Raw genomic sequence first — 25,216 nt, forward strand, 5'->3', positions numbered from 1 at the left:
CATCTGCGACAAAACATATGTGGTCTGTGGCTGTGGTCCGCTGGTGAGCTGCTGGAAGTAGACAATCAATTGGTGATAAATGAGTCTCCTGCAACAGAATATCTGCAAAATATAAAATATACATAGATATGTAAACATACATACATAAGTGATGATTTATACTATATATGATCCATACAACAGTATATTTATCTCACAAGAATAGTTTGCCCATAATGTATTTCACTGTTGGATACATTTTCTCCCCATGTGGCGCTCATTGACAAGACTCAGCGAAAAGCTATTGTTGTAAATCCATTCGTTTTCATGTACAAATTATTGACAATGACACTTATGTATCTCTAAAAATTACTGCATGCATACCACAAATGCGGCGGAGTTCAAGAATCGATGACTGTTCAGAAAGACTGAACAGACATCAAGACAGCATACTATGGAAATAATGATAATTTACTTATCATCATATTAATCAAGTTAACTTGAGCTATTGAATAAACTGCTTTGTAATGCTAACAGATTATAATAATAGATTGAATCCAACAGACAGGATTCATCAGCATCGCGGCAAACCAAGGGGAGTTGACACAAGACCTGGAATCTGGCACCATGGCAACCCAGACCTCAAGAAACCAGAAACAATCAGGGGAGACTACACCCCATGATGAACTTAAATGTGTTATTATGGGTCAGGGCCAGAGATAGTCTTTGTCAGTCTACACCACTTGAGCTAATGCTAAAGTCTGGTGTAGCTGTGGACCCAGAGATCTGCATACGTATTCAACTCCTCTGTCAGGGAATAAATAGTTTTTGATTTTAACTTGTTGGTCGTCATTCTCACAAGTAAACGGACGCACGGATGATACTTTGGAGGTGAGTCGTCCAACGGTACATAATTACACAATGACTTGTTTACTAATGCAATGATTCCTTCCTCAAAGATACAAGACTGGAGACCTGTGAATGGTTAACGTCAAAACTTACTATCCAGCTGGGGGTTTGCCTGAGTGGCCATGTACCAAAATCATTGCCGGAGACTAGTTGATGAACCCAAGGCTGACCTCGCAGGCCTGACTTGTGAGTCACCCCCAGTGTCACATGTTTCAGAAGGAACTAGAGTGAGATCTGTATGTGAAATTTTAAATGTGTTTAAATGTATACTTCTCCAACTTCTGCCAAGAACCCATCCCATTAGACAGTCAGGCATGCAAGATGTCATTTTTACATGTGATTCTGAACATTTAAGTGAACAGTTGTTGCCACACTGTGATTACTCTCCCTGGTCTGTTAGCATGGTCATGTTCAGTCTTGTTTGAAATCTTAAATTGAGATGAGCAGGTTTTGACAGATTGTGAACAATGAGAGGGAGCCAAGTGGACAGGTGAACTTACAGGATGTAGAGATAAAAATGGTAGAGGATTTTAAGTACTTACACTCAACTGTCCAGGGCGATGGAGGGTTCAACAAAGCGGTGAAGAAGCGGGTGCAGGCAGGATGGAATAATTGGAGTGTCAGGTGTGATGTGTGACAAAAGGTTGTCGGCAAGGATGAAAGGGAAGGTGTACAAAACAGGCCAGCAATGTTGTATGGTTTGGAATCAGTGGCACTGAGGAAAAGACAGGAGGTAGAGCTGAGATGAAGCAGAGATGAAGATGCTGAGGTTCTCTCTAGGAGTGAGCAGGATAGATAGGATCAAGAAGCAGTATATCAGAGGGACAGCACATGTCAGGTGTTTAGGAGAGAAAGTCAGAGAGGCTAGATGGAGATGGTTTGGACATGTACAGAGGAGAGATAGCCCATACATTGGTAGGAAGATGTTGAGGTTGGAACTGCCAGGCAAAAGGTGGACAGGAAGGCCAAAGAGGAGAATTATGGATGTGTTGAAGAAGGACATGAGGTTTGTAGGTTTGAGAGAAGAGGAAGCAGAGGACAGGGTGAGATGGAGGAAGATGATCCACTGTGGCGACCCCTGAGGGGTTGCCGGTGTTTCCATTATTTTGTCCAATCCCTGTATGTATCTATCAGAGTCTAGACTACAACCAATGATAATATGAACACAATTATCTTCGGAAAGACAAGGTAAATGCGACATCCTTGGGTGCAAGTTTGATATGTTTCCAGTCTGGGTTGGTCTCCACCAGGGTTGTGCTTTGTCTCCCATCCTGCTTTTGGTTTCCATGGACAGGATTTCGAGGTGCAGTACTGGTGGGGAGGATTTGCACTTTGGTGGCCTGAGGATCCAAACACTGCTATTTGCAGATAACTGGCTTCTCATGGCTTCATCACAATGTGACCTTCTAGTCTCGGAGGTTTTCATCTGAGTGTGAAGCAGCTGGGGTTAGCACCTCAAATTCCAAGGCCATAGTTCTCAACCAGAAAAGGATTGATAACTCTCTCCGGGTGAGGAATGAGTTCCTGCCTCAAGTGGAGAAGTTTAAGTATTTTTTGGTCTTGTTCTCAGGTGGGGGATTAAGTGAGTTGGAGATTAAAAAGCACACGATGGCCAAGAAGCAGAAAGCACTCGATGGTGAAATAGAAAACAGAAAATTGGAGTATAAAAACACTCACCTGAGGAAAGACCGAATAACCTGTAGAAAAGGAAATGTACAGTGGAGAACAACAAAGGAAGCGGTGGAATATAACACACATGCGTCAAACCTGAATATATAAAAACACCAAGAAAAATCATGACAGAGAACTTTACCAAGGAATGTAATGCAACCATCTGGCACAGCAGTCTGAAACCAGGTGGTTGAAGTAGGAATGTGGATTGGGGGATTAGTCCAAGCTGCGTGCCTGAAACAGTGCGACAAAACACAAGATAGGAAACTAGAACAAACCAGGTAACAATCAAAATCAAAATCAATCAAAAAAAGCACAGGCGCAGAATATGACACAAATAGCTGGGCTGCATGCAAGCTCAGAGGAGATAGCATGGAAATTTTTTTTTGAGATCTGTATAACGTTATTTCATGATACTGAAGTTTTTTTTCATGATAGTATCACACTATTCCGTGATATTGGGTGCGCTCCAGTACCACCTGAATAATTGGCTCAATATTGGGACCACCTGGCCACTGTAAAGTGATTTGTTACACACCAAGTGACGTCTTCTGCACTCGCCTGTAAGTAACATCTATTTTCCTGATGTTCATGAAGATGTCTTCCAACTTACAGCAGAAGGTTTATACATATAGATAGTTTTGTTAAGCATTCCAGAGAGATGTTCACTCTCGCTTAGTTGAAAATGAGTAATGAGTAAAAGAGTATATTGTGACCATAAGTGGCGGTCTTTGAACAGAATACTTCCAAAATAGAATAAAATAAGTGAAATGAGGCCAGAGTCAATTTTGACTACCGTAATGTTTGGGATGTTCATTGATGCAATAGTACAGTAGACTTACATCACGCTTGTCATTTGTGTATATAAGCTCTGTAAACAAATACATTGGTCACATGCATCTGATCATGAATCTTAAAATGTAGAAGACATTGAATTAGGTCATATGTAAATAAACCTTGACAAGTTAGAAACTAGACCTTGACCAACTGCCAATCATTATAAATTTATTGCCCTTAATGTGTGACTTCTAAAGTTGTCACTGTTGTCAGATTATTTTATATAGATATATAGATGCACCCAAGTATCGTAAAATAACATAATGACATGAAATAATGTGATAAGTATCACAAAATAACTTGATAAGTATCACGAAATTATGTGGTGCTGATGCAAAAATATTTTTCCTTGATGGCAGCTCTGAACTTCCGTAGGGTTGTAAGGAGCCCTGGATATATTTGCTATCATTAGAGCTTTATTCCAGTGATTATTTATTATGAGAAAAAAAAAAACTCTTTAACTGTCAAGAAAAGATCCATGTGTGGGTCAAACTTATAAAGGGAGTCATTCATTCACAAATCAGATACTTGCAAACCATTTGCTACAATAATAACTACATGCAATGGCCTTTCTTGTCTCTATGTTTTTACGACAACACAGACTGTACGACTCTCATAGTCATAAAATCGAAACGTCTGAAATGCTCTAAAAACTGGCCAACAGTGACATCTAGTGGTATTTCTGTACTTAATTCACATTTACTTAAAAAAATACTTTTCTTATTTCGATGTTCGAAATATGGTATAATAAAAAAATGCATTATTCCAGCAATATTCCCCACCGAATGATATTCTCATTTAACACCGTTTAATATTAATTCAAATGATAATTATAATATTGATTTAACATTGTTATTTTCGAAAAAAAAAAGGTCCGTTAATAATTATCTATCAATGGCAATTATTAATGTATTGAAATAGTCGAACTGTGGTATATATATATATATATATATATATATATATATATATATATATATATATATATATATATATATATATATATATATATATGCGTTTTGTCCCTTTTCAGTTGCCATATGAACTTGGACAACGGAGATTGATTATGCGCATGCCCGGGCATGCGTGCTGATGTGTGGCTGGAGTTGTGACGTACTCGTATATGGTTGACGTGTTGTTGCGGATAGCAGCGGACTATTTGTTGATACTGCCCGACAGTGCACACGGGAAGCTGTACTTTGACGCTACTCCCTGCGCTTGCTTTTTCACGTCCATTCGAACATGTCTGAAGAGTGGGAGGAAATTAGGCGGCTGGCCGCTGACTTCCAGAAAGCACAGTTTGCTGACACAGCACAGAGGTAAGTGTGACTAGAAGTGAACGTTGTGAGTTGCTTAATGATCGATGGCAACACTAGCTGTCATGGAACTGTCACTATTAATCAAAGATACCGGCGGTTGAATGTGTGATACCCGGAGTCAATCCCGCACCCAGCCGGAGTGCTAGAATTTAATCTTGCTTTTACGGTAGCAGTCTCCAGCAGGTTCCTCGAAAACTTATAAAGACTGCATTGTGGATTTTAAAGCAACCAGACCCATGTGGCATTCTATCTTGTACTTTCAGAATGATAAGAAAATGTCACATGGCTCATAATTTATATTATACAGTATTATCATGCATTTCGTGGGCAGAGTTTTAGCTTGGCTGCAATCGAACCCATATGGACACACAGGAAGTTTCATGGCGTTCTATTGTGTACTCTCAGAATAAAAACCCTTTGTAAATGACCATATGAATCACAATTTGTATAGTGTACATCCTCTGTTTACTGCAGATACAATACACGATACAATGCCATGAAACCTTCCGTGTGTGTTCGTCAGGTAGTCTACTGTAAGTATGGCCTATCTGTTTAATTTGCAATTTAAAAATCCATAATGGTGCCTTTATTTTGAAGTTGACCCTGCTAAGGATGGCTTTACCATAAGTAGCAGCTTATAGGCACAAGATTGAATTGTGGCACTCCGGCTGGGTACGGGATTGACTGCACTCTTCTGAGGCACTTCCGTGTACTATTCTCTTGTCATTTTTACAGTTAATTCTGTATTGCTATTATTATCATTGCATTGTGACTTTCCTTAGATTTTGGTTGTAATCATGTGTCATTTCATTAGAGGGAGATCCTAATAAAATTTCAGATATGGTATAGGTTGACTGGTCTGCAGCAATGGCATCACTGGTGTATAATGGTTGGTTTGCATGCCAATTTTTGATGGAAGCAGCTGGTGAGAAAACAAAATCTGAAAAACCGGAAAGGCATGACTACGGTGAAGTTGGTTGGATTCTTGAAATTAGAATCGATACCCAGCCCTAATGTCAAGAGTCATGTGTTTCCACCTGGAGATTGTGAAGACTGATCAATCCATTCTGTATCATGAGTCATACATGCACACAGACAGACTCTGTCCTAATGCAGATACCCACATCTTATCTGATTATTATGGAAAGTTATCACCTGCTAGTTGTTATTTGTGATGCTGTTTCTTTAAATTTATTTGCAATATTAGAAATATTGCATACCTTTCTCCTTCTCATTACCTTTTGGTATTTTCAAGTGTTATAGACATCCTGTTTATTGATTGTTGATACATTCACTATGGAGGAACACTATTTAGGGTTCTAGACTTTTTTGTTTTCTAAATTTTTCTCAGTGTGGACTAGTACTATCCAAGCTAAGGTGAACATTTTGAAAGGTGTTCGCGAGCTGCACATCACAACATGCAGCCATTAGTTATAGTGTGTGCTATTTTTTGTTCCATGTTATCCCTGATCCCTCAGTTCTTCAGGTTGTTTGTGTGTTAAAAATTCATCAGCACTTTCTTTGTACATGTTTATTTCCAGCTACTTCATTTTAACATCTACCAACATTTTAAACCACTCTAATACACCCTTAAATGTTAATAGATGTTCATATGTATCATTGCACCCTTATAAAGCTCAACATGTGGAAATATGGGTATAGTTAAAGTTGTGAGTTACAATGTAACTCTTTGTTGAGCCCGTTCACATTGTGTAAAGAGGAAAAACTGAAAAACTCCTGGGTGAACAAAATATACTACTCTTCTTATCACGGTGGAAAGAAGATAGGAGTCTGTGTTCTGATGCATATACTGTATGTATAAAGACAATGAAGGGAGATTTGTTGTGGCACACGGTTTAATCGGTGGAACGCTTTCCTTCATGAGTGTATACGTGCCAAATGAGGATGCACCTGACTTAATTTATCTGGTCTTTTCTGTCATGGTTAAGCACAGCACTGGTATCTTACTAGTTGATGGGGACCTGAACTGTGTAATGTTGCAAATAGACAGACAACCGGTCTCCAGAATTGCAGTAGTATATATACTATATACTATATGTATATAGAGACAATATCTTACCAGAAACATCTCCTATAATGCACTGGGATTGTGCTAAAGCATATATCAGAGGTCGTTTTATTGCCTGGTCTAGTGCTAAAAAAATGCAAAAAACAAGCGCGACAAAGTTTTATGAATCACTCTACAACAACACGAACACTTGCACAAATGATAAATTACTGAAAGACTATTTAGAAAATATCAAATTAAACTAACTAACCAAGGAGATGGCAAACAAATTGGATGAGCCAATAAAAGAACAAGAAATACTGCAGGCAATTTCTTCATTAAAAAATAATTGCCCTGGTCCAGAGGGATTTATCAATGAGTTCAATAAAATATTTAAAGAGACATTAGTACCACTGCTTTTGGAGGCCTATCACTACGCATTACAATCTGGCACTATGGCCCCTTCATGGAACGAGGCAACCATAGTAGTCATCCATAATAAATTTATCAACAAAGTCATTCACCCAGACCAAACAGGTTTTATTACTGGGAGATTTTATGGTGACAGTATTATAAGACTACTAAACCTAAGGACTCATCCTACAGCAACAGAAAATCCAACTATGATACTGTCTCTTGATGACCCGAAAGCATTTGACCGAGTATCCTGGCAATACTTATTTCAAACTTTAAGAAAATTCAAATTTGGTCCCAAGTCCATTAAATGTATTGAAATTTTATATTCAAACCCACAGGCTGCCGTTCGAATAAATGGGACTCTGTCGGATCGATTTCCTCTCAAGCGAGGATGCAGGTGGAGGTGTCCACTTTCTCGGCTCCTCTTTGATATCTGTATTGGGCCATTGCCCCAGCAAATACGACAAGATGAAAATATAAGGGGGATGAAAATTAATCAAGAAGAACCTAAGCTATATGTGGATGATATTGTAATGTACATTGTGGAGCCAACTTTGACAGTTCCACACTTAAAAAAAATCTCATACATACAGTTGGCCTTTTCTCAGGTTATAAAGTCAGCAAAGATAAAACAATGGCAATGGATATAAGTGGAAAAATTCCACAAAACCTCAAAACTGAGTGAATTAAGATGGCCCCAAGATGGAATTAAGAATCTAGGGATACAGATCCCACCAACATTGGAAAAAAATAACAAACAAATCATAACAAATCAGTGGAGTACAGAATATCTCCAGAGACTTTGAACGATGGACATAACTTTCACTACCGTTAGTAGGTAGAATAGAAAGTATTCGTATGAGCGTACTTCCTAAACTCTTGTATCTTTTCAGATGCTTCCTGTCGATGTACCGAGATCCACTTTTGATAAGCTAAACAGATTGATTTCCAAATTCATATGGCAGGGGAGAAGACCACGAATAACACTTAAAACCCTACAGCTACCAAAAGCAAGAGGCGGCCTCAAAGTTCTAAACTTAAAATTTTACTTGGGCTGCTCAACTCAAACCTCTCACCACTTGGATCATGAATGACATGAGAACAAGATGGTTAGATATTGAACAAGACCAATGTAATCTACCATTGCAGGCCCTCCCTTTTTTGAATGTAGCTGCGAGGGAGACAACTCACATACCACTCTGAATATTTGGAAAAAAAAAGTAAAATTAAACTTTGGAATGGCAAAAATAATATCATCCATTACTAACATCGGATTAATTGGAAGTTCAACCATCACAAACTGACTCAAATTTTAGAAAATGGGCTGAGCAGGGACTGATGTACGTACACCAGGTTCATAAGCAGGGGAACTTTCATACCTTCAAACAGTTAAGTAATAAGCGTTCCGTCTTCCCAACACATATTTTTTTCGGTATTTACAACTGAGAAGCTTTATCTCAAATCATAAAGAATGGCCCAAAATTAGGGAACTCAACGTGGTGGAACGATTTATGGAAGATAAGGCCATTGGAAAACAAAATTAAATGGTCGAATTTACCAAATATTTTTGAACTTGGACTGCAACAATACCTCAAAGATTGAAGCAAGATGGGAGGTATAATTTTTTAAGATTTTTTCTGACACCAGATGTGGTTGCTAAAAAGACCTGTCGTAACACTTGCTGGAGAAATTGTGGAGCACACATCGGTAATCACACCCACATGTTTTGGACATGCCGGAAACTGTGCTCATTTTGGGAAAATGTTTTCAAGTTCCTGAATAGGTTGTTCGGTGAAGCTGTTGCAAAAGATTTTAAAACAGCAGTATTGAGAGTGATTCCTGTGGGAATTGAGGGAAGGGGAAACATCTACCTCTTGCAGACACTACTAACAGCTGCTGTGAAACGTATTACAATTAAGTGGCAGTCTTAAGTCTGCAATTTTTCACTGATGCCAAATCCCACTTTAAGAGGCTCTATCGGGTCGATACCCGATACCAGTATCTGCAACAGTGCATCCCTCATTTTAGCCACCCTAACCAGTGCATCTTGGTGTTTCTTCCATTTTCTAATTATTGCACACAATAGTTGACTCCTTCTCACCAAGCTGCTTGCCAATGGTCTTGTAGCCCATACCAGCCTTTTGCAGGTCTACAATCTTGTCACTGACATCCTTAGACAGCTCTTTGGTCTTGTCCATTGTGGAGTGGTTGGAATCACATTCATTGAGTCTGTGGACAGGTGTCTTTATAAGGGAACTGAGTACTTAATTAGGAGTGCTAATTAGGTAATAGGACTAATCTCTGTGGCTCCTGGCCACATGACTGGTCTGTGGAAGCCAGAATTGTTGCTGGTGGGTAGGGAGTGAAATTTATGCTGTACCTGACCATGACACTGCAATGCTGTCTCTGTTTCAAGTTCCTCTTCAACCCATGACAGATGCTTCTAGACCCTGTACTATTTTATTTTCATGTGACATGACTGCTGTCTATGATTTTGTTGTTTTATTGTCCTCAGTGTTGCAATTGTACTTTTACATGGTGTCTTTACTTCAGTGTGACAAACATTCAGTCACAATTGTGTTTTTGCAGTATTTATTTAAATGTGATCTTTACACTTGTTTACAGGTTGTCAGAGAGGAATTGCATTGAGATCATTACAATGCTTGTGAAAGACAAGAGGTTGAATGTGGTACACACTTTGGATGGAAAGGAATACATCACCACAGCCCAGATCGAGAGGGAGATCCGAGATGAGCTTTATGTCCATGGAGGTAAATTTCAATTGTATCACACTAGGGCTGTGCATCATCGTCATTATCCTGCCTGTGATTCGATTTACATCCTTATCGAATTTATCGTGAGATGCAGAATTGTCATTGTGGAGAGAATGGTGATAAAATCAAGCGCTCCTTGTCATTCATCATGCTGCTGAGACGCAGGAAGAGCGCTCAAATATGTATGTTTTATAATCTAAGGAGTGACTTCTTCTATTACGGAAAAATGACGAGAAAACTTGGAATATGACATCACAGCTTACAAATCAGAACCTCAGAAACATCTGAGTGTCCCAGCCAAGTGCCAGCTCAGCTCCAAATATTATCTCCTGACTCCACTGTTCTCTAAAGCCTGACCATACAGATTGGTGTTTCTAGTAAGAAACATTTAACCTACATAAAGAAGGTTAAATATAACTGTTAAATGATTATTTAAATGTTACACATTGTTTCATTGTAGTTCATCGTTCAATAAAGTTTGAAAGTGTAATGACAGGTAAATCTTAAGTCATTCAATAGTTGTTTGAATAATCGTGATTATGATACGAATCAAAATAATTTGCCATAATCGACCAGCCCTACATGATAATTTTCATTTGACATTACACTGTATGGCGCCCTGGTAGCACGTTATTGAAATAGTATTGCCTTTTTTTTTTACTTAAAACAGTAAATGTTAAAAGGCACATGGTGCTTTTTAATTAAAATTAAAAGCTACAAATACAACGGCACAACACCATTTACAAAATGTATGAATGGGAATAGCATGAAGAAGTCGACGTAACCTATTCCTGAGACTTGGGACTCTTTACTGAGTGGAGGGATAATGTGTGGAGCCCTAATCACACTCATGAAGAGAAAGCGTCACCTTCAGTTCACGTCTCTTGCGCGATGAGTAGGTGGGATTTACATTATTCAAAGACACTCCCTCAAGAAGAGGACCATATCCGACCTGCTGTCCTTCAGTTACCCTCCTCTGCCATGGACCCTTAGAAGGGTTAGACCTCGCTACCCGTTGAGTGGGTGGGGTTGTATGAAAATAGACACACCCACAAGAAGTAGAGGTTTCATTCTAGCGGCTGGAACATGGCTGAAACCTGGCTGCAAACATGCTGGGAGCCTGCTGGAGAGCTTTCCAACAGCTTGCTGTCAGCCAGCTCCGACTAGCTTGCCATTTGAAGTGGCTGCCACTATATTGTCAACTACAGAAGGAAATAGATTTTGTAAAGAATAATAATGCTATTTTCTTCACAGGTCGGATCAACCTGGCACAGCTCCAGCAGGTGTGTGTGTGCATGTGTACGCGTGTGCATGTGTGCGTGCTCAAGTCTGATCTCAATTGGGTTCTTCTAATGCATTGTTGTCTTGCCTACAGGTAATCAATGTGGACTGGGTCCATGTTGAGAGTCAAGCTGCTGAAATTGTCAAGACTGATAAAGTTCAGCTTGTGCTGGGGCAGCTAATTGACGAGTGAGTATCATTAATGATTTTGCTTTTACCTATGACAAATAAATAGAGAACTTCTGACTTCTTGTCAGAGTATCTCTACACACAGAAGAAGTGAAGGAAATTGGGCCTTTGAAAGAAGTTGGTGATGCCATTTCATCAAGCACATGTGATCAGTTACTGCTCGACAATGACATGCCTAGCTGTTCACAAGTGCTCAGGTCATTGAGATCCTGGGGTGCAGTATTGTGAGACTCTCCATGGCTGCTCTGATGAATTCCTTATTCCTATTTTTTTTTGTATTTAGTTCTTTATTTTTTCTTCTTTATCTTTATTTTTAGATTTTTTTAATGCCCTTCAGGTTTGGAGAAAACACCTGGCCCTTTATTTTGTTCTATGTGATGCATGCTCCATCCTCTGACGGGCTTTCTATTTGGTTTTGCTACTCATCTCATGCATGTGAACTGTTTCCATTGGCTGTCTGCCTAAGCATTGTCATCTTATGACTTTAATGACACATTGGATTCTGTCTACAAGTCTTGCAAGACTATACTCAAGCCTTTGACTACCATGACTCTAGCCATGTATGTATTAGGTGCAGTACATATGTTGAAACATGATTGTCATGCTCGCTTAGAGGAGGTTGCATGCGGTTCTATGGGGTTAGCTGTGATGGCTTTGACCCTGCAAAGTTTAGGAGCCACCATTCTCAATTGGGTGGACAGTTGAATGTTGTCTCTAAGAACTCGACCTCGATGAAGTAGAGGGGTTGTGTCTTGCTTTCAAGACAGAAAGAAAAGTGAAGACATTGAAGTTTAGCATATATTAAGCTTTGAAACTGTATCCATGCTTGGATGGAATTGTGGCAACATATTGTCAATATCTCAGCGTGTGTACTGACTTGACGTACCTGCATACATAATAGTTGCTTTCGTAGTGTAGGAACCTTTCAAATCTGGGTACCATTCGCGGATTAAACGGTTACAATACCCATTCGTTCAGCAGGAATCACGAACCAAATGGAATAGTTCTTGGATCCTTTTTTGCGCAGAGGCAGCAGAGAGAAAGTAATGTTTGCACTTTTTGTGCACTATTTGGTGTCGAGAGCTTTGAAAATGTGTCAGACTGATTTACTATGTATTGTCATCAGGTGCATGATCTGAAGACAATATATTTGAGATAAATTAATTTGAGACAATTTGAGACAATTAGATATCTAATCTGACATGATTTAAAGTTACGTCTACACAAACTAAACTAAACTTGCCATGTATTTCGTGTTTAATCCTTCACCGATCACCTTGAAATCTCTTTTGATTATAGCAGAGACAATCCGGCGATGAAGACAACAAAACACTGTGGCCTCATTGCTCACTATTAAAACATTTGCTGTGCATGTCTCAGTGATCCTGTAATGCGGCAGGGACGCCACTGGCTACCACATCCTCTATCTTATGCAAATTGCCACGCTGTGCAAAGACCGGTTCCTGGAATGAAATGGTCAAATTATTCCCTACAGTGCGAAAGCGTCTTATAAACAAATCTACCTGTGAAGTCTATTGATGTGTGTCTTTGTACCAGTGTCACAGTATGGCTTTTTCGTTGTGGCACCAGACCAAGTAATTTAGTCGTAAACATTTTATCAGCCACAGACCTGTATTTCATGTCTTTTAATTGTACCCAGCTCATATATGGATCGTCTTGCTGAGGAGGTGAATGACAGACTTCAGGAGGCTGGCTTGATCAGTGTCTCGGACCTATGCAAAATCCACGACTTACCGGGTGACTTCCTAACTCCGGTGATTTCCACTAGCCTTCTTATAATGTTTCTTTTGCATTTTGGCTGGACTAACTAAGTTTTTTAGGAGCTGGCTAAACGTCTTGGCCGTTTGATACAAGGAGAGCTGGACCAGTACAATAGAGGAATCATTTTCACACTTGCTTTTGTTGCTCGTCATACAGCCAGAATACTGGGACTCTTCTCTGCCATAACACGGTAATCACATTTAAATTGTGCTGTACCAGTTTTTACTCTTCTTATTATTCTTCCTACTATTAAATGATCTCCTCCACATATTGTGTTTATCTCCTTCTTCAGGCCAACACCCATCAGTGGCATCATCGCAGCATTTGGTTTCCAGGAACATCTCCTGTATTGTGAGACAATATATTTCTGTTCTTTATACACTGAATGTGTGACTCAATGACCAATATGATTGTGTATGGCAGCGGTCCTTGAGGAGTTAGTGAACACGGGACGCCTGAAAGGAACTGTGGTTGGAGGGCGCCAGGACAAAGCCATTTACGTTCCAGACATCTACTCTAAAACTCAAAGTGCTTGGATCGACTCTTTCCTCTTGCAGAATGGGTACTTGGGTAAGTGTTTTTTTGTAAGGAAATAATTGATTATTTAACTGATATAGAAAATGATGAAGACCCACCAACTTTTAAACAACTTTTAATATGCACACTATTGGACTAATTACCCAGTGTCACCACGTGTTTTTCCACTGCTGTGCGGATGATACTCAGATTTACTTACCCATGAAGAACTCTCAAGGCATGGCTAATGACCTGATGTCTTGATGATGTCAGTCATTCAGCTTAACCACTTACAGAAATATCAGTCTTTCCTTTGCCAAACTCTCCTATCTTCCGTGGTAGCGTCAGCCCCTGGTCCGAAAGCTTAACTCCCACTGCCCAAAGTGTCCTATTTGACTCCTCACCTTATTTTTTTAAATAAATCCTATTCAACTATGCAGTGAGGCTTCTAACCAACTCTTGACAGAGTAATCAGCACATCAATCCAGTGTTCACTTCTCGGCACTAGGTCCCTGTCTACTTAAGAATTGACATTAACATTTTATTGATAACTGTTAAAGCCTGTCTTAGCCTGGCCCAACTACATGTTAGAACTGCTCAACCCCAACAAGCCTGCCAGGACCCTCAGATCCTCAACCTTGAGTAAACAGTAATGATTTCAGGTACGATTTAACTCCATTGACATTAGAGTAAACAAACGTTTTTGTTTACAGTGCCAAGAGTGCACAATTTCTGCATTCTGGTTTACTTTGAGCATTTCTGGTCTCTGGTCTCGTCTGTAAAAGCCATCCTGGATAACTTGGGAGTTCAATGCCATGTCTAGAGAAGGTTGAGTCACGAATGCGTCACATAAACATGTTGAAAATGATGCCGGTGGAGAAGGTGCTTTGCACACTAGTTGACGAACTATCATGTCATGGTCAGAGCAGACAACTTTACTGCAGTAGCATATCTGAACCACCAGGGCTGGGTGAGGTCCCCAGCCTTTCACCGCGGGACAGCCCGCATTCTCCACTGGGCAGACAGGCATCTGCAGTCTCTGAGAGCCCGGCATGTTCCAGGCAGCTCGAATGTCAGGGCAGACAGGATGTCGAGAGGGGGAGCTCTCATGGACGTGTGGGAGCTCTCACAGGATATTATGGTGAAGATCTGGAGATCTTCACAGTGTGAGCGAATGTGAAATATCTCCTCTGGTTCTGGCGGGGCCTCGGAGTGAAGGCAACCAATAGTGAAGCCCATTAGAGGGCAGAGCATGTATGACATAGAACATTTAGGTAACTTAACATTTTGGCTTTCTCATTCACAACCTAAATAAATTAGGTTTTTATCTTCCTTGATTATACCTGGAATAGTTATCTGATCTCTACGATCTTTACATCTTACTTTAACTTTTGTGTTATGGCTAATAGTTAGGACTCCCACAGCAAAAGTTGCTTTGTTCATTTTATTTTTCTTTTTTTATTTCATTTTTCTCCACCAAACACGATGAGAATGACAATATGGTTGCTTCTACAGAGTTTGACGCCTTACTCCGGCTTGGCATTCCGGACCCCAGCAATTATATCAAAAAGCGGTTTAAGTCCAACAAGTTGCTATTTCTGCAATCTGCCTGTGTGGGCCAAACTCTGATGGACCAAGTTGAAGCATCAGTGGAGGAGGCAGTGAATTCGTCATTGTGGTCCGACATACAGGTGCCAATTTTGATTTGCGCAAAGTTCCATTGTTTAATACTCACTGTTGCTTCTGTTAGGCCATTCTACCCACTTGTATGTCTGTGGAGGACATGGAGATGCTTATCCAACAGGCCATGAGGAACGCTAATGTGCTGTCATCTGCCAGAATCCTGGGTGGCACTGTGGTTGTCAGTGAGAAGTTCATCCGCAGCCAGTGTCTGTCTTTGTTTGATGAGGCTATGCTGCAGAAAGCCAAGAAGGTATCGCTATTACTTCAGTTTGGTATTCTTTTTCAATATTTGTAACTGTCTTTGTTTATACAAGCTATTTTCTTTCTATATCCAGGATGTGAGTAAGCCAGTGTGTCTCATCACAGAGGACAACAATACACTGGTGCCCACACTTTCAGAATGTCAAACTGTGTCAACCAAAAAGAGAGACGTCGAGCGGAAGAAGAAAGCTACAGGTGTGATTGACGGGGGAGCCACAAGTGCACCTGACTTTTTTTTTTGCTCTTTCAGCAGAGTGTTTTATTCAAATGTACTACACTCTTTGAAGCAAACAGGTTTGCAGAACTACGCAAAAAAAATATCTCTGACCCTTTTAGTCAACAGTCATCAGGACGAGAGAACAAATGACCACATCAGAACACCTGCCCTTTTCACTACAGTCGCTGCCTGTTAAACTACCAACCAAAGTATTTTACTGACTCAGCTATACAACAGTCTTTGTTAATCACTCACTCTCTGAAGGTACATTTGCATCAGCCTTTTTTCGCTCATCTGTAGGAAACCAACAACCTCCTCTATGTAGCTCACAGCAGACTAAGCTCCATTTTTAAAGACAAGCCTTTAGACCAACACCATAATTGATGAGTATGAACCGTTATTAAGCGAGTCATTTGTTTATTAATAGTTAATATGTGTTCCCCAATCTAAAGTGTTACCATACTAACCATGTGTTGGGTTTCTATGCTTGAATGGCAAACCAATAAATGTAGTAGCTCTACACGTGCTGGATGTCCGTACGTCCAGTTTTTGATGAACAGGTGTGGAAATAATAATGACCTTGGTATTTGAATGAAAATGTGCTTCTTTTCAATTTAACAAAGTGTTCTCCTCTGAATTGACTATTTGACGCAGAGGCTAGCAGCAGTGTGAAAGCAGGAGGTGGAGGAAATGCCAGAGAGATCCGCATCCGTAAAACCAAGAAGAAGGGAAGGAAAGATGAGAACAGTGGTGACGATAAAGATTCTTCACAACAAAGTACATACCCAGACGAGCATTCTTGTTCTCTCCACATTGAAGTAAAAAACCTCTGTGTACTTGTGAAATTCACCCTAGTTCTCCTCTTCAGGTCATGCTACTGACTTCATGAGTATAGATGAGATCATCAATGTCCTGCAGGAGGGGGTGCCTGACTTCCCAGAAGAAATTCTTCATGAGCTGGCCGACTCTCTTGTGCAGTAATGTTGATCATTTCCAACTCAAGTCTACCTCTTGGTGAGTCAATTCTCAGAAAGGGGACTGTTTTACTCTTTGTGCAGGCCGTTGGCTAAAGTGTACCAAGAGGTTCTTCGGAGCGTGTTTGTGTCCTCAAGCAGCTCTCCATCTGGAACCAACAAAAAGACTATCAAGGAGATCCAGGAAGATATTGGAAACCTCCACATCAACATTAAGCTATTTGAGAAAGCAATCAAGTTCTTTCAAGGTACTGCACGATGTTGTGTGAGTGTGCGCGCGCGTCCAAGTTAGAGTAGGACTGCTCATCAAGGGATTTACCCCACAGACGACACCCAGGTACTCATCAGCAAGCACATCCTGAAAAGCGTGTGCACGGATGTCACAAACATCCTTGTCAACTTCCTGGCTGCTGACATGATGTTGTCAATGGAGAATACTGGTTCTATAACATCAGATGTAAGTACATCTCCTCTTGTGCTACAGCTTTTAATTCAATCCAATGCAACAGCCCTTCTGTAACTGAAACTTTGCAGGTCAGGATCAAGATTTTGGGGAAACTCCCAGAAGAGATCAAGGAGCCTCTTATCAAGCTACACAACAGTCTAAATGGAAAAGTAAGCATAAAGGTTTTCTTGTCTGGTATTGAACATAAATTCATATTTTAAAATGTACCTTGTTGTTTACAGGCTGTTGAAGAGTTTTTAACCAACCTAGAGGTTAGTGCAGAGGCATGTGGCTTCATGGTCAAGAAGGGAGACAAAAAAAAAGAGAGGTAGGGAAAATGTGGCGTCACAAAGTCATGGCACTTGCGCATGGCACCCTTCCACACCAGGGACTTCTCCAGTTCACATTGCATGAAGAAGGGTGTGTTCATTATCTAATGTCCTCTATGCGTGTTTGTTGCACCAAATAATGAAATAATTTATAATAGAACATTAAGTAAACTGTCTGACCCATGTCTCACATGCTTGCTCTTGATTTGATCACTTTCCTTGTTGTTTATGGTGGCAAGTATCAAGTGAGATCGTCCTGCAGCCTCCACCGTCATGTCACGTCAGAGTTCAAAAAGATTGAAAGTCTGCATTTAGATGACGTTTATACTGCAGGGCTTAATGGTCAATTCAAATTAGATTTTTTTGCGGGTTGTTCACATTTCCATTCAAATCTGACACTACAGCGTCTCACACAGCGAGTATGCTCGGTGTTTGTAAACTCGGCCACTCGTGGTGGAGCGTATCTTGCGATTTTAAAGCTGCTGCCCCTCCTGGTCCAGCACATCCTTAGTAAGAATAAGTTTATTTAAGTGTTGTACGAGTATACTTATATTAAAACTGAGAAAGTTTATGTTTGCTTTTGACGTACTACAAAATACTTAAATGTAGCTCGCTGAAGTACACTTACTTAATACTATACTAGTATTCTAGTTTTTGCTAAGGGCATGCGCAACCTATTTGTTTTGAAGGAGAATACATAGACACTTTTTCACCAAGGATGTACACTTCAAAGCTTGTATTTTCTCTGCGGACTGCATAAGCTCTGCCACTAACTGGACTACATTGGATTGTTCAGCCTGGAAGTCAATGAAAAACAAAGTTTATCCAGTAAAATTGCAATGTAAAAAGCTTCATGGAGGCTTAAATAAGTGGACCTTGCACTGAAGATTCACCATGACAACGGAACTGCCGGACTGGCACATGGACATGATGACACTTTTGCTTCAGACTTGACACCTCAGACCACCAGGAACATGATCAAATAGTGAATGTATGAGAGATGGGTCAGAATATCCAAATAAAAAAAGAGAATGTGCTGCTGTTTTGACACACATACTCATACAAGCACAATGCTTCCAGAGGACAATCTGTCAAAAGCTGCATCAACTGCAGCACTGTTGTATTTATGCCAGATAAGAGGGTTTAAGTACTCCAGTCCGAAGCGATAGTGGTAGATCTGTTTCATTGGCACACTGGCGCAGAGTTCATTCATAATGTCCATATGACGAGAGCTTTTATGCGTGTTTGTGAGCACCTACCCTTTTACAACTCTCTCACTTGTTGATGACGTGTAGGTCGGATGAATGCGAACCTGGTCGTTCATACTGCATACTGCTGTCATGTCAGATACATATCCATTTAATTTACACAAATGAAAGAGTCCGGGGTCAGATTTGAAGAAATCTGAGTTGCACTGTTCAACTTGGAATGGAAAAAATCAGGTACATTTTACGTGTGGGCAAATAAAAAAAAATGCTAATTGACTTGCAATGTGTAAATAGCCTTAGTGTGTTTGCTTTGAAAATTTACCTCATCCACTCTGCTGCTTATTGATTGACTCCTTGCATACACAATCCGCTGTACTCCAGATTGGCACGATATGCAGCGCCATAACATGGCTAGAAACACTGTCATTGACAACAATGGAAGTACACCAGCCACAATGTTGTAGCACTTGCTGGTGAGCGCAGTCTGTTCGTAACAGTCCCAGTTTTGAGTCTTGACCAGCTTTGGTTACAGGGAGTTAAAATAAATCCTAAGAAATATGTCCATGTTTGGGAAAACTAATGATGAGTTCCTATTAGGGATTCTCCGATCAGGATTTTTGCTGCAGATAGCAATCACCAGTACCAGTCACATGGATTGACAATGAATTTGTAATACAATGATGTGTACATGTGAATGAACCATAAAATCTTTTTTTTTTTTAATATCTTTTCAAGGAGGCAAAAAATAGAAAAACCTTGCAGCATGCAGCAACTAGTCTGTCAAAAGGACGACTCAAAAAGATTTAATTTGACGTGAGACGTCGCACTTTGGTGAATCTCTTGAGACTTTTCTGTGTCTGTGAAATATTTAGATACTGGCCGCTTGTGGTGGGTCTCTGAGACAGAGAGCACTGCATTAATGAAAGTTTCCGTGTTTTCAAACATTTCAGATTCCGGTGGTGAACGAACGCTGCACCCGACTCCAAAATGGAAACTGATTCTGTTGTTTCCGACCGACCTGGTCGTCTAGCTCAGTGAAATTAATCATTGTTTCTAGGGCAAATTGCTTAGCGTTGCAAATGTCACATTCGGCCCGGCGAGTGTTGCTAAGCGGTAGCCGCTCTACCAGCCTGCTGCTGAGGAACCAGCGCTGTCACTTGCACAAGCCTCTAACTCTGCGTTCTCTGTCAAGTGCTGGCGCTTTAAATAGTGTATATAATTTTGATGCGCTTCCCTGCACAGCATCTTCCCGTGCATGTGCTGCAGGATGCAAACTTAACATAACAGATTAAAAGAAGCTCCACGGCAGACATGCTGCCAAGTGAACAGCAGGGAGGGAGGAGGACACATCACAACCAGCGGGGCTTCATCAGAGCGCTGGCTGTCACACGTGATTGGTTGTTATGATCGGCAATGAAGGTAGTGATCGCCGTTCACCGATGACACTGCAATCGGTGAACGGTCAATTGGAGCATCCCTAGTTCCTTTTTTTAGTTTCAGCAAGGTATGTATGTTGAGTTGTCCAATGCAGCAGCAATACGTTGCGTTCGGATGGGAAAAGAAGGAGCGACATTGATCCTTCGGGTCCAAAGATGATCTTATTTATTAGCGAGACACACGCATCATTCTCACGGTGTGACCGCAGCTTGCCATAGCAGGTGACAACAAGAAAGGTTATTTTAGTTGACCATGACACAGTGGCGCTACACAGTGGTATGTTCATGTACAGCACCAAAACACTTTTCACATACAGAAACGGGGAACATTGTTGTTTAACTTAACACTCCCACTTGTTCACAGCTTCCTGCTTTCACACATGAACAGATAAACAAAAACTAATATGGACATCATTCAGTCTCCAAGAACAGCATGCTCAAAATTCTTCAACTTTAATTTACTCGTTGGTTTGGTCAGAATATCTGCAACCATCTCATTAGTTGGACAGTAAATTAAACTTACTTTCCCGTCATTTACAGTTGACCTGAAACGGTACTTTATATCTAGATGTTCAGCTCTCTGCCTGCTCACTGGGTTCTTTGCAAGAGCTATTGTTCCCTGGTTGTCTTCGTACACAACAGGCTCTTTGTACTTGAAGCTGTCCATCCAGCCATCCAGTTGGTTCTTCAAGTAGATACATTCCTGTATGGTTGAAGCCAATGCCACATACTCTGCCACATAGGGAGAGAGATCAACAGTAGGTTGCTTTTTGGTTTTCCATGAGACCAATGCACTACTACAACTGAGACTTACACAGTATCCTGTGGTACTTCGCCTGTCGCTGGTATCAGATGCCCAGTCAGTGTCACTGTCGGCCTGTATACACAAGTCTTCTGTTTGGGTCCTTTTGAAACAAAGACCTTTCTCAGATGTGCCATTGAGATATCTGAGAACATGTTTCACCGTAACCCACTCTTCCTCTGTCGGTTCGGCAAAGTGCTGAGATAGCCTGCTTACCACAAAACTTAAATCTGGTCTGGTAGCAGTTGATAGGTATATAAGGCTTCCAACAGCATCTTCAGTATATTCAAGCTTCTGCTCACATGGTCTCTCTCGGGTTCTACAGGTTACCATCTTGAAACGTTGCAAAAGCTTGTGAGTGTACTTTTCCTGAGTCATTTTTACACGTCCATTCAATTGGTCAAACTCAATACCCAAAAAATGCTTCAGTCTTCCTAGATTTTTCATTGTAAACTTCCCCGTAAGCATCTCTTTCACCTCTCTTAAAACCTTGTCATTACTGGCTGCCATGATCAAGTCATCAACCCATATGATAATGTTCATCTTCTTGCCTTCTGACTCTTTTGTATAAACACAATGATCAGCAGGTTTTTGTTTGAATCCATTCTCAGCCAAACAATCGTGCAACTCTGCAATTCTGGCCAGATTGTTTGAGACCATATAGTGACTTTTCTAGTTTGTTGTCATTTAATGACTGGACTTCTTCATCCATGGCTCTTCTCATTCTTTACTGTTAGCAGAGCTAATAGCCTCCTCATAGGTCTGTCGAACACCACATACAGCCCGGTAACAGTAGTCTACCATGTTACGTGCTGTATTGCAGTCTATTTCTTCACATACATAGTCCTTTAGGTGACTTGGTTTCTTCCTATCTCGAGTTGGATACCTCCTGTTCTCAGTTTCATCATTTCATTTTCATTCGGTCTCTGAACCGATCTTGAGCAACCACTCTGTTCACTTTGCTCATGAGCATCCTCTCTGCTCCTTTTAAGCTCTTGTGTGATCTCCCCTTTCTGAGTTTGTCTCATTTCCTGACAACACACATTTGTCTCTCTTACCTTTCTGTGTCTGCTTCTCAGCAGCTGCTTTGTTCACAGACTTAACCAGTCTGTGTTTTAGCACCTTGATTGTATCTTCATGATACACCAAATATGCTGGACTGTTTTTATCAAAACCCACAAAACATCCCTGATCACATCAGGAATCTAATTTTCCTTTTTCCTGCTTGTACGTATTGCAAACTGACCCAAACTTCTGCATCTTTGATAAGTCAGCCTTCTCTCCTGTCAGCAACTGGTAGGGGGCCTGTCCTGTTCTTCTGTTGAAACATCTGTTACGTATGACCGCTGCCATCTGTACAGCATAATGCCATTGTCCTTTTGAGAGCTTGCTTTCAACTAGCATGCATCTAGCCATCTCAAAGAGGGTGCGCCATCCCCTCTCCGCAGTCCCGTTCTGATGAGGGCAATATGGATAATTTCATTTGCCACCGCTTCTCTCCGCCTCCCGACTGTGACGCAAACAAGTTTTTCTTTTTCATTTTGGCGTCATCCCATATGTGTCTCTTCTATTTGATCTGAGACAAACTGAGACAAATGGGTAAATCTCATAATACTGTATAATGTTTGGTTATATTAATACATATAACTAACAACTTGCAAAATGTGTTTGATTCTACAAATTCAGGTTTGACACTACGATAGATTTGATTTCATAAGTTTAATGCAGTTCATCTTTGCTTTTCTTTTTGGGAGTGTTGCTTTTGCATTGCCTGTCTATCCTCCAAATAAGGAGACAGTGATTAAGATTTGGTGCTGTACATGATCTCAGAGGCAGGTGCGGAGACATCATGGGGCTGGTGCTCAGGCCAGAAATAAAGAGCACCCGACACAAATGAATAATAATGATTACTATTATTATTATTATCGTTGTTAGTAGAGTCTCTGAAATAATAATCATTTCATGTGGTTAATGTAACAAAATGTCCACATCTTTTCATCATCTGTTTTTGAAAACCTGAGGTGTATTTGTGCTGTGCTGCTGTACTGTATCATCGTCATCAAAGCACTTTGCCAAGGTTGGTAAGGTTACTCTCTTTTAAATGAAAAACATTTTACATTAAGTTCATTGGAAATATCAAACCAATAAGAAGGTTACTTAGTGTGCCTTTTAACAACCAAATAATATATTTGACAGTTCAAAGAGATCATAATGAAATGTATCAATACTTAGGTTGAAGGACTTGCACAAATCCCATGTAAACCTGTCTGGTGACTGACGTCGTAAGATCTCTGAGTGGCAAGAGGAGGTGTGTGAGGGGCAGCGCCCCAGCCTTGTGAGCACTGCAGCACATGTCCCTGTGAGCTTGTCATCATAAAAATAACTATAGTTTCTAAATAGAAATATTTTATGTCTATCGCAGCCCTCCGTATGTTACAGCGTGTGGTGGGGAAGCAAGGGTCATTTGCGGATGGGCCGCTCTGTCAGTAATCATCCAGGGCAATTTATCTAGGCATTGAAATCATTTCCAAATTGTTTCTTTGAGGTAATTCCAGAGAGTATTTTGTTAGCATTGACATGTACTTCGCCTTCCAGGCAGGCTCTGTTCTTGCACCGTCAAGCCCTCACTGAGCAGATGAAGGACACAGAGGATCCTGCTCTGGTGTTGCATCTGACCTGCGTCCTGCTGTTCCAGACCTATACACAATGCATGCTCCATGCTCCGGGTCGCTGTGTGCCACAGATCATCAGTGTGCTTGCTGGGCACATACCTCCAGTACGTTACTATTTTGGAAACTCAAGAAATAATACCATGTTTTTATGTGCGATTAATACACAGAGAACTATGCCACTGGAATTTTCACAGCTGACATTTTCTATATAAGTATTCCTATGACCTGTATCTCTTTTTGTTTGATTCTTGTTTTCATTTCTCTTCAAGCAGACACCTTTCTATTTGTTTTTGTGCAGGAAAGTCAACAACTACTAAGTACCTACCAGAGTCTGGTTGTGAAGCAGCTGGTCAGTAAGAAAAAGGAGGAAAGCAGAGCTGACGTCTCTTCTGCAGAACCAGATGAGGAGTCATCCAACGTGCGGATGCAGCTCCTGTGTCTTATGCCACAAATCAAAGACCTGGTTTTGTCTCCGAGGAAGACATCCAAAAGCGAGGGCTAAAATGTCCGACCTGACATATGCGAATACGGGAACCACTTCCACTCGCACCTAAACTCATAGTACTACTTGATGGTTCCTTTTATGTTGGCCTATCTCTAAGTCTTAGAAGAATGGTCAAAATGTGTCTTGATTTAAATGGACTGACAGCCTTATCAGGTCTCATCAGCCAGTTAGCAGCAGTCTAACATGAGCACATGGTTCACATAGAAAAACATAAAAACATTAAACAACCAGAGTCAGGAAAACCTGAAATGTCTTCTCAGTTGTAGTCATCCAGTGTTGTGATACAAGACCATAGAGGTATTCCATTTTAACGGTGGCATCCCCCTGGACCAGTTCGAATGTTGAAGATGTGCACTATTCTTTCAATAAATCTATTTTGCAAAGCAGCCCTTATTTGTCCTCATTGTAAATGTTTGACTACTGTACATTACTGGACAGGTTACAAGGCTTCACAGAATACTTTTCATCTGCATACTTTACACTAACAATTGCATGATGTACTTGCATACATACATATTAGCATAATAGACAAATCAAAGTTCTTTATTTCTGTGACAGCCAACCCAACAATAGTAGCAACATTTTTTGTTTTGTGATGGGCGCCCTTTTTTTCCTTGCTTGAGCAAGGGCGCCCCAAAATGTGTGCATGTGCTGTAATGGAACAACTCTGTTTTCCTTGACGTGCTGTTACACAGTACAGTTCAGCATGCCGTCTTCAGATCACAGTAGCCAAATTGATCTTTTTTTTGTTTTGTTTTTTTCCCTTTAAGTCACCTAAGAGTGTCTGCTTTAAAATGTCTGCTTTTGTGTCAGTTGTACTTATTATAGGAACACTTCTTCACTCTCCCTTTCAATCTCCACAAAATGTAAGAAGAAATATTGACTGAACTGTATGTGTAATGTAATTGAATGTTACAACGACATGGCCATGTTATTTAATGGGCATACAATGTGTCATGAAGGGTATTTAGAATGTGTTAGATTGAAATAAACAAACTTAAAACT

At 40.5% G+C, this 25,216-nt stretch overlaps 1 protein-coding gene across 2 annotated transcripts; it reads left to right on the forward strand.

The window, feature by feature from the left end:
* Positions 1-4,490: 4,490 nt before the first annotated feature.
* LOC128754104 (E3 UFM1-protein ligase 1-like) lies at positions 4,491-25,183 on the forward strand. 2 transcript variants are annotated; one of them, XM_053856456.1, is made up of 19 exons: positions 4,491-4,712; positions 9,763-9,908; positions 11,166-11,194; positions 11,287-11,381; positions 13,042-13,156; positions 13,223-13,353; positions 13,456-13,514; positions 13,587-13,733; positions 15,195-15,370; positions 15,430-15,612; positions 15,698-15,818; positions 16,495-16,617; positions 16,709-16,817; positions 16,899-17,062; positions 17,141-17,271; positions 17,349-17,429; positions 17,502-17,587; positions 23,630-23,810; positions 24,005-25,183. In XM_053856456.1, the coding sequence occupies exons 1-19, from the start codon at positions 4,636-4,638 to the stop codon at positions 24,206-24,208; spliced, it is 2,358 nt and encodes a 785-aa protein (XP_053712431.1). In that variant the 5' UTR covers positions 4,491-4,635; the 3' UTR covers positions 24,209-25,183. The 2 variants fall into 2 exon arrangements, 1 of the variants encoding a protein (XP_053712431.1); XR_008413900.1 differs by lacking the exon at positions 24,005-25,183 and having other exon boundaries at positions 17,502-17,679; positions 23,630-23,648.
* The last annotated feature ends 33 nt before the right edge of the window (positions 25,184-25,216 follow it).

The sequence above is a fragment of the Synchiropus splendidus genome, chromosome 2 (genome assembly GCF_027744825.2).
Source record: "Synchiropus splendidus isolate RoL2022-P1 chromosome 2, RoL_Sspl_1.0, whole genome shotgun sequence".
In the NCBI taxonomy this organism is placed as follows: Eukaryota; Metazoa; Chordata; class Actinopteri; order Syngnathiformes; family Callionymidae; genus Synchiropus; species Synchiropus splendidus.

Bases quoted from the DNA above. Each gene is read 5' to 3' on its own strand.
- LOC128754104 (XM_053856456.1), top strand. From the start codon at position 4,636: ATGTCTGAAGAGTGGGAGGAAATTAGGCGGCTGGCCGCTGACTTCCAG. The intron at 13,515-13,586 runs GTGAGACAATAT...TGTGTATGGCAG, and splicing joins CCAGGAACATCTCCTGTATT to CGGTCCTTGAGGAGTTAGTG. The intron at 17,588-23,629 runs GTAGGGAAAATG...TTCGCCTTCCAG, and splicing joins GGAGACAAAAAAAAAGAGAG to GCAGGCTCTGTTCTTGCACC.